General features: G+C 39.8%; 1 protein-coding gene across 4 annotated transcripts in view; it reads left to right on the top strand.

The window, feature by feature from the left end:
- WFS1 (wolframin ER transmembrane glycoprotein) overlaps window positions 1–16934 on the top strand; it is a 37516-nt gene extending 20582 nt beyond the window's left edge. For all 4 annotated transcript variants that reach the window (XM_068188646.1, XM_068188645.1, XM_068188647.1 and 1 more), the window contains 5 exons: window positions 3164–3308; window positions 4140–4310; window positions 4900–4980; window positions 12507–12652; window positions 14275–16934. In XM_068188646.1, the coding sequence (XP_068044747.1) occupies window positions 3164–3308; window positions 4140–4310; window positions 4900–4980; window positions 12507–12652; window positions 14275–16083 (2352 nt within the window). In that variant the 3' untranslated portion in view covers window positions 16084–16934. The remainder of the gene's footprint in view (window positions 1–3163; window positions 3309–4139; window positions 4311–4899; window positions 4981–12506; window positions 12653–14274) is intronic.

Here is a 16934-nt window from a genome sequence, read left to right as displayed (position 1 = left end):
GTGTAGAAGAGTTTTAATTTATATTTAACTTGGTTAGTGTTTTACTTGAGCATTCTTTTCCAAATTCAGCTTTGATGCCAAATAGGAGTGGTTGCCAAATAGGAGTCTCCTACATGATCATTGGTGGTTTGGATCTTTCCCCAAGGATCACCACTCCTATTGTAAATAAAAATCAGAGGTGGAGATGGGAAAGGAATTCTTTTAAAGCTGGTAAAAGAAAATATGGCAGTACTAGGCTTGTTCCCAATTTCATCTCAACTTGTTTCAGGGGCAGGCTGACCTTGGAGTTGTAACCTGAGATAGTAACAAATTCCTCACTTTGAAATAGCTGGTAGCTTTGTGGAGGATGAAACATTATCCTTGAGGGAATCATTGCTGTAAAATCCATCTTTTGGTTCTATTCTCCACACATAAGAAAGCAAAGTCCATAATATTCTTTCGGGATATAATTTCCAGTTGAATAAGAATACTCAGAAATACTTACATAGTCTAAGTCTGTGATGCATATATATGTATATATATGATAGGGGTTTTTCTCCTTCACTATTAATTACACTTCACTCTCTTCCTTTATCTCTTTAACTGTGTACATTTTCTATTCCCACACAATGATAGGATTCTTACCATAAAAAGATACAGCATACAAGTTTGCACTCAGGATGAAATGACTGCCTGAAATAGAGCCTAAAATACAGTAATTTCTTTTTTTATGCAGTCACATTTTTTGTTATTTGTGGAGAGAAAATTAGCCTTCAGTTTTTAAAACCCAAAAAGAAATTTATTTCTTCTCTATGGTTGAATACATTCCTTTAGAATCAATTAGAAAAATGTATTTTTATTTCTCACATTTGTAGGAGCATAAATGAGAAGCTGAGATGCTACTTTTGTGCTGTTTGTTAACAATTACAAAGTCAAACGTAAGAAATCAGCTGGTTCAATGGCTTATAGTTATTTTATTATTATGTGTTTATTAAAAAATAATTCTGCAATGACTATGGAAATAAATGCACTCTGAGTGGCTGTCAACATGTATTACTGTACATGTATTTTTATTCGAGAAATAACTGCATGGCAGTTACAGAAATGAAACACCCACAGCTGGAATTCTGTAAGGGAGAAAAGGCAGTTCTGTGTCTTTAACCAGAGGATGTCTGCAAGGGGATATCTTGCTTGAGATGACCACCTAACTTAGCAAAGCCAGAGATGGGAGCAACCTTTAGAGAAGTACAGTGTGAGGGTCTGTGTTAAGCTGTTACCAAATATGACTTTATTTCACACTTTCAGCTCATGAGAAAGAGAGAATCCCAGACTGCTTCAATGACAGATTTGAGGTTAACACTGTTTCCCATCTATTCTTCTTTTGACTGCTACAGGCCAGAGCTTTGCAGCCATTTTCAGGTGGTTTGATGTAGGAACTTCGCTGTTGTAACCACAGACAAGCCAAAAAGCATTTCAGTCATAAAACAGGTTATGCTGACATTGTGCTTGTGCTATGTGCCTTTTGTGCTGTGACTAGTCCCACAAACTGTTAGTTGATGTTGCAATACATGTATCTATGCCCAAGAGGTCCTTAGAAATTTCAGAGCTGTGTGATTAAGTGCTGCTACTCTTGAAGTTTTGCTCAAAATCTCAATGGCTATAAATATAAACCTGCTTAAGAAGCAGCTGTTCTTGTCAGATGGATGTTATTTGCCATGTAACTTGTTCAAGCAATTCCTTTCTGAAATAAATAGCTGTAGGTACATCTGCAGTTGAGTGATAGATTACCATGCAATTGCTGAAACATTTTTTTCTTTTTTTTTGACACTCTCTTCTTGGTGTGCACCTCTCACTGAACTCTGGCATGTCTTTGTAATCAATGTTTGGTTTATCTAGTCCAATTTTCTCCTTTTTTCTGTATGGTTGGGGATAGTTTCACTGTATGTGCTATGGATTTGATGTCTACCCAATAACTCTCTGTGTAGAAGTTGTTGAAGCACTCACTCAAGTGTATGAAACCAGTTAAATGGCTGGATAAATAACCTTTACTGGAAGAAGAAAGACCTTTCTGATTATATCAGTGCATTTAATCTACATAAGGGTAACGTGATTTATTAATCTTTGAACAGTATTTCTTGAGTCACCTTTAGTGGCAGTAACAAATGCTGGAGTAACAAATGAAAGTTTCAGAGAACCTTTCAAACAGGGTTTTTTGTTCCAGCAGATAATGTTGTGGATTTAAAAAGCTATTAAGGTATTGCATTAATTGCTTCTAGAGAGTAGCTGAATGCAGTAACATTACAGAGAGAGAGAGAGAGTGCAGTGAGCCATGCAAAAATATTGCCCACATTCTTGAGGTATGCAGATAAAATGTCCAGTAGTTCTGGTAATTTTCTGCCATTTAACTTCTTATTGCCTTGTGTTGTGATAAGCAGAAGTGTTTCATACTATTGCATAAATATATTTACTAGTACATTTTCATATATTTTAATTTTTAGAAGGAAGAAAAAAGGTGGTGTTTTTTTCTTATCTGTAAAACAGTAATATAGACACCTGCTTGGTAATTTCTGTAATCCTGAATGGGAGAATTTTTATAAACTTTTTCACTCAATTTGCTTGATGCTTGAGCAGTATTAGTTTTATTCCATTCACCAAATAATCACAAGTTTGCTTTGACCTTCAGTGACTGAACTGATGAGTCAGGGATTGCCCTTCTTGAAGCCTGCTTCCATGTCAAGGCCATGTCAATAGCTTCACCTGAATTTCTGATTGTCACTGGCACCAGATTATATTACACTTACTTTTTCTAGCTCTAAAATGAAACTAGCAGTATTGTCTGGTCATTGTTGTAGGAGGAAAAGAATTCAATAAAACTTTTAACTTGAGCTTCATGAGCTTCACTTCATTCTGCCAGATACCTGAACACTGATGGCAACTGATTCAATGGCCTGGCCAAATGTGTTGCAATTCCTTCTTCCTTCCAGTTCTTCCAGATCTTTCCAATCAGAAGATCAGCTTACAACTATGTTCTTTAGTGCTAGGAGTAAATGTTTTGACCTTTTGTTCAGAGAGAATTTATCTTAGCTGAGTTCCAGGGGGTGGGAGGGAAGAAAAGAGAAAAACATAGAGACAAAGTAGTATATATTTCAGTAACTGAAGGAATTTTATTTCCTATTTATTATAGGTGGGGAAGCACTTCTTGAAATTAGCAGAAGAGGAGGATGAAGAACTTAACAATTGTAGTGCAGTTGACTGGTTCATCCTTGCTGCTAAGCAAGGTCGAAGAGAAGCTGTCAAACTCTTGCGTAGATGCCTGGCAGACAGAAGAGGTACGGGTTCTCTGGGGCTTCCTGCTTGCACTTCCCACATTATCTGAAACAATATTGTTCTCCTTTTAACTCTGAAAAGAAGGGTTAAAGTATGGTGGAAATGATCATGGCAAAATTGCATGAATAGTTGCTAACAGACTGTTCCAACAGGTAATTTAAAAAGCACTAATTACCAATACTGCTTATTAAAGCATTTTTGTTACTTATTTGCTCGAATTTCTCAATGAAATCCATGCATGTTCTTCTCGTCCTCACCTTTCATGGAAGTTTCTTTTCTTTGACTCTGAAGAGCATAGATAACCACACACCAGCTACTTATCTGCTGTTGTTTCATTCTTTTGCCCCTCTCCAACCTCTCTTCTAATTGGTCTTGGTCACTGTCTTCTCCCACTTGAAGATTCTCGTCTTCCCACCTGTTACTTCCCATGCTTGGAATGGTCTCGTCTGCCAAATATCTGAACTCTTATGAGGGGGGAAAAACCCCAACAAAACAAAAAAGAAACCCTACTTTTATTCAGTTCCGGGTGCCTTTGCATGCCACCCATGCCTGTCTGCACTACCTTTTGCCTGATCCATTGTCCTTCAAAAGTTGAAGCAAGACATAATGCATGCGTTGTGCATCTTTGAAGTACAGTTTAAACCTAAGCAATGTGGTTAGATTTTGATAAGCAATGGACATAGAAGGGTATTTGAGTAATTTCCTTAGGTGGTCAGAATGTGACTGAAACTTGAGACGTTTCAGACTAAACTGAGAAAAATAAATTGTGAGAAAATCTATCATTTCTGCATGAGTGTGGGATTAGTATGTAATGGATTTTTTCTTTTCTTGAGGCATAACTTCTGAGAATGAGGAAGAGGTGAAAAAGTTATCATCTGAGACTGACTTGGAGAGAGCTGTTCGAAAAGCTGCCTTGGTCATGTATTGGAAATTAAATCCGAAAAAGAAGAAGCAATTGGCAGTTTCTGAACTGCTGGAAAATGTTGGGCAAGTTGACAATGAAGGTTTGTTCATGAATTTATTTATGGTATTGATAAAATACAGACTCATGGGCACAGTGCAGCTCGAAATCTAAAGGGCTTTATGAACAATCAGGGATGAGATAATAGTAAATGTCCAATCTACTAAAGATAATGCAACTCTCTCAAAGACTAACCCTCTTTTAATAGCTATGCTCTCTGGACCATCACTTGCTGTAGGTTGTGGGTCACTTAAGCACTTGTTAAATTGACCATATATTTAAAATCCCTTTATTTACCACTTGCTGTCTTTGGAAAATAGGTGTTTTATGGCTCTGCTGTATTAGATTTTTCTTTCCCTCTAACAGTCATCCTGATGATACCTCACATGTTTCAGTTTACAAATTCAGTCTTCAAGACATTCTGCCACTACAGCACTAAATGTTATGGCAGTCATGTTTCTTTTTCTAATATAGTAACGGGAATATAGAAAACTAGGCACTTGTTATCTGTTTCTATGTAAGTTTGTCTTTTCCTTACTTTGAGGAGATATCATTCCCCAGATGTTGCAGTTACTGTTTGATCACTTTGGTTGACTGCTTTGACTTTCCATAAACTTCTGTTTTTGAAACAGATGGTGAGAAGCAGCCTGGCCCAGTCCCAAAATCTGTGCAGAAGCAGAGAAGGATGCTGGAGCGATTAGTGAACAGTGAATGTGAGTACATGCTGCTGCTTTCAGTCTTGGCCAGTGGTTTTAGTCTCTAGTTTGCTTTGGTAAACAATTTTGTGCTGCCAGACTAAGAATGTGTAGAAGGTTTGGATTGCAATAAACTGATAGTGTCAGTTTATTCTGTGTGGAAAACAAATAACTGGTCTGTGTGTGAACTCACAGAAGACATCATCGTTGCAGTCGACTACTAAAGGGAGTTTGCATGTCATTTGTTATTTTTATATTCTTGCCCTTTCAACGCTCAGAAGTCTATTCAGCAAAGAAGATTTTCACTTTAAATATTTTTTTTAGTTCTAAATGGAATAGTGTTTCTGATTACAGTGAGGGAATGAATTATGCACCAATTAAAGTGCAGACAGATTCTTCATTCTATTTGCCTTGCTTCTGTCTGCCCTTCCCTTATAATTAATATTTGTCTTTTCATATTTGTTCAATAAAAGATTTAGGAAAGATGCACCAAGATACTTCTTTCATTATTTACAGCATTTTTAGTTCATGTACTGCAAAGAATTAAACCCCTTAACACAAACGGGGTCAGTCAGATTTGTAGATCAAAGTTTGTGAGTTTTGTAAGGTTTGGTGAGGTGGGGATTGGGAATGAAAGTTCTCCTTCGTGTGGCATAACTAAGAAATAATTATGTGCTTTTGGGCTTTTAGGAAGAAAGTCAAAGTGTTATATTAAGAAAATGAATTATCAACAATGCAGCACGTATAGTTTTTCAAGAACAATATTTAACATAAGGTTCAATTATTCATTGTCAGGAAAACCTCATTTTCTTGAAATGCACTAAGTCATATGGAATAGGTCATGTGCAATCTAGATCAGTAGTTGAAGAGCACTTTTAAATGTCACAAAGCATATTGTTTACTAATACATCTGTAGTTAAGATTATGTGAAACTGAAGTGTCATACATGGAGTAGGGAGTCAAATCTGGAGGTTTGTAGGTTTAAACTCACTGAAAGATTAGATTTACATTTCATTAGGTAAATTTGGCCTTTACCTTCAAGAATTGTGTTTGCAACACAGGTGACTTGAAAAATAGCATTCCTAAGAAGAGTAGAGTATTTTAGTTTTCATTAGCTTTCACAGAAGTAAAAGAGGAACAGGGGCATGTGCCTTTGTGAGAACAAGGGATTAAGGGATGTGAGAAATAATATTTTGGAAAGCAAGCTTGTGGTCCTATCAAGCCTTCTGTGAGACTATGTCAGCTGTTTTTTGTGACTTGGCTGCCACTTCTGTCAAGCTAGAAGCAGTCCTTCAAGAACAAGACTGTTGAGTTTCATTGTCCAGTCATTGTATCATAATGCAGATGTATTTGGGTTCTCTTGAGCTGTGTTGCATTGGGGTTCTTTCCATTCCTTTAGGTGAATTTGCATGTGCTGCTACAAGTGAGTGCACAGCAAGTCAGTTTGTTCTGGATTCTTCAGTAATTCAGAGAGTTATCAGAAAAGGAACTGGCAAATATGAATTTTTTTTAAGGCTTAAATTGCAGATAAAATAGCAGGGCAGTAAATGAACCGACATGTAAGTGTAGGCAGAAATGGATGTGAATATTTTTCTTTTCCTAGGATGGGTGGGGGGAGGCTGAGGAATTTGTCATAACCAAATTGAAAAAAATCTATGAATAATAAAGTAGAATCTACAAAATACACTTTTTATATCAATTTAAGAGACATTTGGGTAACAAAATACTAATGACATTTAAAAAAGAAAAGTTTTCATGAAACACTTAAAGTAAGAGTTAAGCTGTTACCTCTTCTCTAAAGAGCTTTTACCTTTTCATGGAGGAACAAGAAAACTGTTATTCTCCAGAATTTACTTCTCTGGCTGAGTTTCTTCATTTACCCTGCCAGAAGGAGATTCTTCTTTTAGTGTTAGCACATTGCCCATACTTGTGTCCTGGTTTAGGACAAATTAGGGGAAAATCTCCGAAGGAGCCCCTTAAAGGAAACAAACCCCCCACAACTCCTTCCCCCTCCCCACTACCGGGTTCGGGAGGAATTTCCTCGGAGGATAAGTGGAAAAAACTTGTTTATTAAGCAAGAACAAAAAAACACTCCCCAACACAAGAAAAAACAGCCCGAGATGACAACAAACGTTTTCACCAGTCCGAGAGAGACCGAACGGCTTGGGCAGTCTGCTGAGGAGGGTGCTGAGCTTCTCTGTAGTGCAGACTCCGGAGGAGTTCCTTGACGTTCCCGAATCAAGGTCCGAAGCAGGTCCGATGTCTTCAGGGAAGGGGAGGAAGGAAGGAAAAAACAAAAATAGAAAAATGGCAAAATAAGGCAAGCAAAGAAAAAACAAAAAAAAGCAAGCGAGCAGAGCAAGCAAAGCAGGCCTAAAGCTAGCAGCAGCAAGCCATAGCAAGCAAGCCGGGGGAGGGACACGGCTATAGACAAAACAAACTGAGAGCACGGGAACAGGAATACACGATTGGGATACAAAGCATGAAAATGTCCTGTCACCCCAGGACATTCCACCCCTTATCCCATATCGTGAACATGTTGATGAACACAATGTAAAACCTTTCATCTCACGTGCTCAAACCTTCCACACTTAACACATTTCCTTCCATCTTACTTGCTCAGACCTTTGACACTTTCACGTTTCCTTCTGTCTCATGTCTGTATGATGTAACGTACAGACAATGGTGGTAACGTTCAGCAAATAATGATATCATCCCACAATCAGATCTCCCTGAGGTACACAACGGGTTGTCCCATCTTTCTGCATTATCCACCAGGTATAACCTGGTCCTTGGGCAAAGACAATCCCACGAATGGGTTTGCCTGTACTCGAAGCAGGATTAATCCATACCGTCTTCCCCAACAAACCTCTGATATGGGCCACTGGGACTTTATCTCCATCGACTATATTAAGGGGCTCAGACTGGGCAGGACCTGCTCGGTTGGTGGAACCCCGAGTGTTAACTAACCAGGTGGCCCTTGCTAAATACTGCTCCCAGTTCTTGAAAGACCCCCCACCCAATGCTTTCAAAGTGGTTTTTAACAATCCATTGTATCTCTCCACTTTACCTGCAGCTGGTGCATGGTAGGGGATGTGGTACACCCACTCAATGCCATGTTCCCTAGCCCAGGTGTTAATAAGATTATTTTTAAAATGGGTCCCATTGTCTGACTCAATCCTTTCAGGAGTACCATGCCTCCAAAGGACCTGCTTTTCAAGGCCCAGAATGGTGTTGCGGGCTGTAGCATGAGACACGGGGTAGGTTTCCAACCATTCCGTAGTGGCTTCTACCATGGTTAGTACGTGGCGCTTGCCTTGGCGGGTTTGAGGCAGTGTGATGTAATCAATTTGCCAAGCCTCCCCATACTTGTACTTGGACCACCGCCCCCCATACCAGAGGGGCTTCACCCGCTTAGCCTGCTTAATGGCGGCACACGTCTCACAGTCATGGATAACCTGAGAAATGCTGTCCATGGTTAGATCCACCCCTCGGTCTCGTGCCCACTTATAGGTGGCATCTCTACCCTGGTGGCCTGAGGCATCATGGGCCCATCGTGCTAGGAACAGCTCTCCTTTGTGCTCCCAGTCAAGATCTATCTTCAACTCCCCTATCTTTGCGGCCTGATCTACCTGCTGATTGTTTTGCTGCTCCTCATTAGCCCTGCTTCTGGGGACATGGGCATCTACGTGGCGAACTTTCACAGGTAGTTTCTCTAGCCGGGTAGCGATGTCTTTCCATTCTTCAGCAGCCCAAATTGGTTTTCCTCTGCGCTGCCAGTTCGCCTCCTTCCATCTCTTCAGCCATCCCCACAGAGCATTGGCTACCATCCAGGAATCAGTATAAAGGTAAAGTTTTGGCCACTTCTCTGCTTCAGCGATGTTCAGGGCCAATTGAACAGCTTTGAGTTCCGCAAGTTGACTCGATCCACCTTCTCCTTCGATAGCTTGTGCAACCTGTCGTGTGGGGCTCCATACGGCTGCTTTCCACTTCCGGTTCATTCCTACGAGGCGACAGGAACCATCAGTAAAAAGAGCGTAATGTATGTCTTCTGCCGGCAGTTGGTTATATGGTGGAGCTTCTTCGGCACGGGTCACTTGCTCTTCTCCCTCTTCACCAGTGAGCCTGAAGTTTTCACCCTCAGGCCAATTTGTAATTACCTCCAAAATCCCAGGACGATTTAGTTTCCCAATTTGGGCACGCTGTGTGATGAGGGCAATCCACTTGCTCCATGTAGCACTGGTGGCATGGTGGGTGGAGGGAACCTTTCCTCTAAACATCCACCCCAGCACGGGTAGTCGAGGTGCCAGGAAGAGTTGTACTTCACATCTGGTCCCGTCCTGACTGGGCCAAGGGCTACTGCATGGGCAATTTCCTGCTTGATCTGGGCAAAAGCTTGTTGCTGCTCAGGGCCCCAATGGAAGTCGTTCTTCTTACGAGTAATCAAGTAAAGAGGGCTCACAATCTGACTATACTCAGGAATATGCATCCTCCAGAAACCTATAGCACCTAAGAAAGCTTGTGTTTCCTTCTTATTGGTTGGTGGGGACATAGCTATGATTTTGTTGATGACATCGGTAGGAATCTGGCGCCGCCCATCTTGCCACTTCACCCCCAGGAACTGGATCTCCCGAGCTGGTCCCTTAACTTTACTTTTCTTAATGGCAAAGCCGGCTTCCAGGAGAATTTGGATGATTTTCTCTCCTTTCTCGAACACTTCTGCTGCTGTGTTTCCCCACACAATGATATCATCAATGTACTGCAAATGTTCTGGAGCCTCACCCTTTTCTAGTGTAGTCTGGATCAGTCCATGGCAGATGGTGGGACTGTGCTTCCACCCCTGGGGCAGTCAGTTCCAGGTGTACTGCACGCCCCTCCAGGTGAAAGCAAACTGAGGCCTGCATTCTGTAGCCAGGGGGATGGAGAAAAATGCATTGGCAATATCGATTGTGGCGTACCACTTTGCTGCCTTGGACTCCAGCTCGTACTGGAGTTCCAGCATGTCCGGCACAGCAGCGCTCAGTGGTGGTGTCACTTCATTCAATGCACGGTAATCCACGGTCAATCTCCATTCTCCTTCAGATTTACGTACAGGCCACCAAAGAATATATTGTCCTGGTTTAGGACAAATTAGGGGAAAATCTCCGAAGGAGCCCCTTAAAGGAAACAAACCCCCCACAACTCCTTCCCCCTCCCCACTACCGGGTTCGGGAGGAATTTCCTCGGAGGATAAGTGGAAAAAACTTGTTTATTAAGCAAGAACAAAAAAACACTCCCCAACACAAGAAAAAACAGCCCGAGATGACAACAAACGTTTTCACCAGTCCGAGAGAGACCGAACGGCTTGGGCAGTCTGCTGAGGAGGGTGCTGAGCTTCTCTGTAGTGCAGACTCCGGAGGAGTTCCTTGACGTTCCCGAATCAAGGTCCGAAGCAGGTCCGATGTCTTCAGGGAAGGGGAGGAAGGAAGGAAAAAACAAAAATAGAAAAATGGCAAAATAAGGCAAGCAAAGAAAAAACAAAAAAAAGCAAGCGAGCAGAGCAAGCGAAGCAGGCCTAAAGCTAGCAGCAGCAAGCCATAGCAAGCAGCCGGGGGAGGGACACGGCTATAGACAAAACAAACTGAGAGCACGGGAACAGGAATACACGATTGGGATACAAAGCATGAAAATGTCCTGTCACCCCAGGACAACTTGGAAGATAATTTTTAAGCCAGATATGTGTTTGCAGATATCTGATCTGGGTTGTCCTTAATGGAGGTATAAACAGAAAATTAGAGGTGACATTGTCAGTGGGCAGTAGTTGCATGCCTGAGAGGATGCATGTCATTGCAGTGGATAAGCCATCTATACATAGTAAGTTAACAACTCGTTCCTTCTCAGGATGTCCCTTGATCCTGTAAAAGTGCTGTTAAGGTATTTTTGTGAGGTTCTAACATGTCTGCTTGCTGATTCTACACAAGTAAGACTATTCCAGCACTGTATATTTTTTCCCAATGAGACAGTAAATTTACATGACACCTTTCATATTAGGCTTAATCTGAAGCCCACCAAAAGAGTGGGATCTGAAGACCTAAAGAGTCTCACAGATTTCTTGATGCAAGTAAATTCACTCGCCTTAGTCTGTGAATAATAAGAACAGTTAGCAAAAGTAAGTTCTTTCTTGTTTCTTGGGAGGCATGCCAGATGGTATTTTGTGGGACATAAGGGTTCATGCATGGAGGAGGAGGAGTGGTAAAAGCCCAAGCCAAAGACAGTATCCATATTGTGAGATTAAACCAAAAGACAGATTGTAAGATGCTGATTTTCTGTTGAACTCTTAACATTCCTCTTCCTCTAGTATGTATCTTGAGACAAATACTTCATTTTGTTCTATATCTCCAGTGTTTTCAGTCTTAAATACAAAACTATTTATATGTTGCTTCTATAAATTTAGCATATTTAAATTAAAAAATTTCTGGACCCAAACCCATTAATCTTCTGGTTTTGAATTTGATGAAGCAGTTATCAGTCTCTTTAAAATCTCAAACTAGTAAGCAGGCCAGCTTTCATATCTTTGCATCAGCTAACTAGTTAAATTTACTGTGTAGGAAGTGTGTTACAGATTTTTGTCATTCAGTTCTTTCATGTATACAGCAATGTCATTTGCTTTGATTTATGGAAAAAAAATGCTGTTAATTATTCTCCTTTACAAACTGCATCAAGCTTGTCTGCCATAGAAACGAGTTAATTCATGCTAATGTAGAGAAACTGGGTGCAAAGAGTTTGAACCAGTGTATAAATCATCTTCTGTCCTGCTGTTTCCCTGGAGTTTTCAGTAGTAACCCTGTGCCTCCCTTATGCTCACAGGAGTGGATAAGGATCTTCCAGGGCAGAGGGATGAATTTTGTCTCTGTGTAAACAGAGTAAGGTCTGTTTTGTGGCTGGTAGCTGTTTTAGATCACAATTGATACAGTTTGGAGGAGGCCCTTTGTATGGCCACATAGCATATTAAATTAATGCACTTTAGGTAATCCATAATTAGTCTCATAGATATAATAATTGTGTATTTCCCATAATTATATGTCTGTATCTTCTGAACTCAAAAAAATGACTGCTAAATGACAAATCCGAAGTCAGTGGTTCAGTTGATGACGTGCAGATAATTCGTTACTGCTTCTGTACAATCTTTCCAATTGAGCTGTTGAATATTTCTCTGAAGCAGATAAAATAGTTTATGATTTAAAACTATGACCTAATCCAGTAGTCTTTTTTTCCTGTGGAATCCTTGCAGATAAGCTACATTCACTCACTCTGTTATCCTCCTTATCAGTATATCAAACTTACCTGCTGATCTGACAAGATGTAGAATATTATATATGTTGCTGTCTCAAGGAGATTGTTGTTTTCAGCAGAGATCTCAGGACAAGTTGCAAGGTAAACCTATGTTGTCAGTAGTTCAGTTTTTGTAGACTAGATTCTGTCAGGAAAGAAAATTAATATTCCAATTCATAATCAATACAGTGTTGTGATAAAATTTATTCCATATTTTCATTTTATCTTTTTAGCTAAAAAATTTATTGCTTTGGATGACTTTGTTGAAATTACCAAGAAGTATGCAAAGGGAATCATCCCATCCAACCTGATTATGCAGGAAGAGGAAGATGATGAGTTGGCAGGGAAGAGTCCTGAAGAATTACCCCTACGACTGAAGGTAAAAAGGCAATATGGAACAGGTTATGTTGAATGGCCTCTTAAGCATCACAGACAAAACAGGAGTGACTTGCACTTCTCTCTCAATACTGATGTTTAGTCTGTATAGATCAGTACAAGAGTTGTTGCTGTAACTTCTTTTTGGACTTGACCTCATTTATATATTTTAAGTTTCATATATATGAGTCATGTATTTAAAAGAAAGTGACAACAGTTTTCCTTCTAAGGGGACAATCTACCTTCATTACATCTTCAGTGAGGATTTAAATGTACCTGTCATCACTGCCCTATTTTTATTATAGATGTTGTTATACGCTTCATATCTTTCTAATTTAAACAGGAGCAAGCAGGTGGGAAAAAATATCCATAGCATGAAAAGGTTCTGTTATGACGAAACTTGCTGTTAGTTTTTACACTGATAATTCTCTAGACGATGAAAGAAGGGAAAATAAAGGTGCATGCCTTCAATACTGGCCTAAATTTTAGTCAAGGTAGGGTAGGTGGCTGCTGACCTGCATTTTTGCTGTATGTTTGTTGTCCATTATCATATTGCAGGGGTGGGGGAAAAAGGGGGAGTGAAAGGTGTCTCTTTCCAAGCTTTTGCATGGCTAATTGTCTGAAAGACATGCATTTATGAAGAACAGAGATGCCTTCACAAATAAACAAGCTTTTGCCCAAATCACTGGGGCATGTGCTGTCCCGGTTCATCACAGTGCCACAGGTATTTGCTGGAACGTTCTTGGCTTTTCCCCTTGAACTAATTAATATAAAAATGTAAGGTCTGGGAAAACACAAAAAAACTGTCGTTTTATGGGGGAAGGATGATTGATTGCAGCATCTAATGTCCCAATGCAATATTTGAATGTGTGTTTGAAAAATCCAATACCTTTTAATTGATCTTTTGTAGAGTATGATTGGTTATAGGGAGAGTGTTCAATCCAGTTTCTCTGTTCGAAAATGCCACGTAAAATAGGTAGAATTTTAAGATCCTTTACAGTTACTCTTGTGGAGTTAAAAGAATCTGTAAATGTGTAGTAATTTAATTTAACATACTGCTCCTGCTTCCAAAGCAGGTTTTGACAGCTGCATCCCTAGATGCTTAGCAAGGATTGTTTAAAGATAAAACCGCAGCTGTAAAGACTTGTGTATGTGTATATGAATCATAGGCACTACTTCCTGCAGTGTATCTGCATAGAATGTATAGCATAATCCTTGCAGAATGTGGCAGTTACATGCTTTAAAGTGCAGTACTCGCAGCTCAAGTAATGACTTAAGATAGTGCAAGGCTGTAGCCATGTAGTTTATCTTCAGTATGAAGTTAGCAGAGTGGAATATTTGACTAGGAAGCCATTTAATTATATGTGTCAAAGGTAATGAAATACATCTTGCCTGAAATCAAAATTGTCTCTGAGCTTCATCTGACTGAGTTAATAAAAATTGAGCTAATAATCTCAGACACAGTAATCTTATTTTATTAGAAACATTGATCTGAAATATAAATCTTTTCATGTTAGCTGAGGTTAGACAACTGGCTGGTATTGCTTCAGCTAAGAATGTCTGTGATACAAAACTGTAAAGATACAAAACTGCTTGCTAATAAAATGCTTCTTTCTCTTTTTCCAGGTTGTAAAATATCCACTTCATGCAATCATGGAAATTAAAGAACACCTTATAGATATTGCATCAAAGGCAGGAATGCATTGGCTGTCTACCATTGTTCCAACACACCATATCAATGCTCTCATCTTTTTCTTCATCATCAGTAATCTGACAATTGATTTTTTTGCCTTCATTATTCCATTAGTCATATTCTATTTGTCCTTCATTTCTATGGTGATTTGCACACTGAAAGTTTTTCAGGACAGTAAGGCTTGGGAAAACTTCCGTGCTTTGACTGACTTACTGCTTCGTTTTGAGCCAAACCTGGATGTTGAGCAAGCTGAGGTGAACTTTGGATGGAATCACTTAGAGCCGTACATTTATTTTTTACTGTCAGTATTCTTTGTCATTTTTTCCTTCCCTATAGCAAGCAAAGACTGTATACCATGCTCAGAGTTAGCGACTGTCTCAGTTTTCTTCACAGTGACAAGTTACATGAGTTTAAGCACGTGTGCAGAACCTTACACGCGAAGGGCATTAATGACTGAGGCAGCTGCAGGTTGCTTATCCCTATTGCAGGTATTACCTGGGAATTTTGGCTACTTGAAATTCTTAGGTAAAACCTTCTTTACAGTTCCTGTAGGCCATTTCTTTGTGATCAATGTAAGCGTCCCATGCCTTCTGTTTTTATACTTGTTCTATCTTTTCTTTAGAATGGCTCAACTACGGAATTTTAAAGGCACCTACTGCTACCTGGTCCCATACCTGGTGTGCTTTATGTGGTGTGAACTCTCTGTGGTCATTCTGCAGGAGTCCTCTGGCATTGGGCTCGTTCGTGCATCCATTGGTTACTTCCTGTTTCTCTTTGCACTCCCAGTGCTGGCTGTAGGCATTGCACTCATGTGTCTTGTCCACTTCATTAAGTGGTTTTTGTCTTTGGAGCTCATGAAAATTGTAGTGACCTTGGTTTTGTGTGCTGTTCCTTTGCTCTTTCGATGGTGGACAAAGGTTAACTTCTCCATAGTTGAAGTGGTGAAATCGCTCACTCGAAGCTCGATTGTGAAACTCATTCTGGTGTGGATTACAGCTGTAGTGCTGTTCTGTTGGTTCTATGTGTATCGATCTGAAGGCATGAAAGTTTACAACTCCACCCTGACGTGGAATCAGTATGGTTTCCTCTGTGGACCCCGGGCCTGGAAGGAGACTAACATGGCACGTACTCAAATTTTGTGCAGTCACCTGGAAGGACACCGAGTGACGTGGACCGGGCGGTTCAAATACGTGCGCGTGACAGAAATCGACAATAGTGCAGAATCTGCAATAAATATGCTTCCATTCTTTATTGGTGATTGGATGAGATGCTTGTATGGTGAAACCTACCCTCTTTGTGATCCCAAAAATGTTACACTGGAAGAGGAAGAATTGTGTCGTCTGAAGTTTTTGACAAAGCATAAATGCCACATGAAAATGTTTGATCGGTACAAATTTGAAATAACTGTGGGCATGCCTTTCAGCACCAAAAATGGAAGTAAGCCTATAGAGGAGGATGATATAACCAAAGATATTGTGCTGAAGGCAAGCAATGAGTTTAAAAAAGTGTTGCTGAACTTGAGGCAAGGGAGTATAATTGAATTCAGCACAATTCTGGAGGGTCGTCTTGGCAGTAAATGGCCTGTCTTTGAACTGAAAGCAATCACTTGCTTGAATTGCATGTCTAAACTCTTACCTGCAGGGAGGCACGTGAAAATAGAGCAGGACTGGAGGAGCACAGTGCATAAAGCCATTAAATTTGCTTTTGATTTTTTCTTCTTCCCATTCCTGTCAGCTGCATAGTGTGCTCACATATTGGTTCAGTGGTATTTTCAAGTGTCCACTGCATTTACACTACCAAAGGTTTGGCTTCATAAGAGAAAAAAAAAAAAAACAAAAAACAAAAATCTACCTTGCTGTAGCAATGCTCAAACAATGTGCTAATACAGAGCACTGGTTGAGTTTTGCAAGTCTACACACCGAATCCTGACCTTAAACCCTGTATGACTGAAGTAATATATAATAGTTTAATATTATAAATGAATGCAGGGGATCACTGCTGACTGATTGCATGGAAACTGTTTTGTCCAAAATGGATATATTGCCTGTGGTACAACACTAGATGCATTCACTTGCTCAATGTTAAAAGCACTTTTTTAAGTATTCACAATGTGCCCATTTGTATTTTCACAGGTATGGTTTAGAATAGGTAGCTGACAATAGCTTTTGTTGCATTTATTGCTTGTATTTATTTGGTGTTTTCTAGAAAAAAGTGATCTTAGAGTCAGTACCTGGTGGTGATATTTGCGTACAGCAATCACTGTTTCACTATTTGTCCAGAAGGTAGTGACCACTGTTTTTTGAAAGGGCACAACATTTCATACCCCAGCAAGGTTTTATAAAGTCCCTAGGCTTCTACCTAGCATTAAATATTGTGTATTAAATTTGCTATTTGTTCTGATTGGTTACACTAAGGTGTAGTCCATGCTGGTGTGTGAAAGGCAAATACCAAGGCTGTATTGAGATGGTACCAGTAATGGACAAGCCACAGCAACTGAAATTATACCTAAAAGACTGTAGTGGAAATGGAAATAGAATATTTGTTTAATTACTTGTATTTTGCAAATAAATATGAAGTACAAACTTGAATTAAA

The sequence above is a fragment of the Anomalospiza imberbis genome, chromosome 4 (assembly GCF_031753505.1).
Source record: "Anomalospiza imberbis isolate Cuckoo-Finch-1a 21T00152 chromosome 4, ASM3175350v1, whole genome shotgun sequence".
NCBI classification, from domain to species: Eukaryota; Metazoa; Chordata; class Aves; order Passeriformes; family Viduidae; genus Anomalospiza; species Anomalospiza imberbis.
The sequence above is the reverse complement of the archived record's forward strand: the minus strand, read 5'-3'. Positions and strand labels throughout refer to the sequence as shown.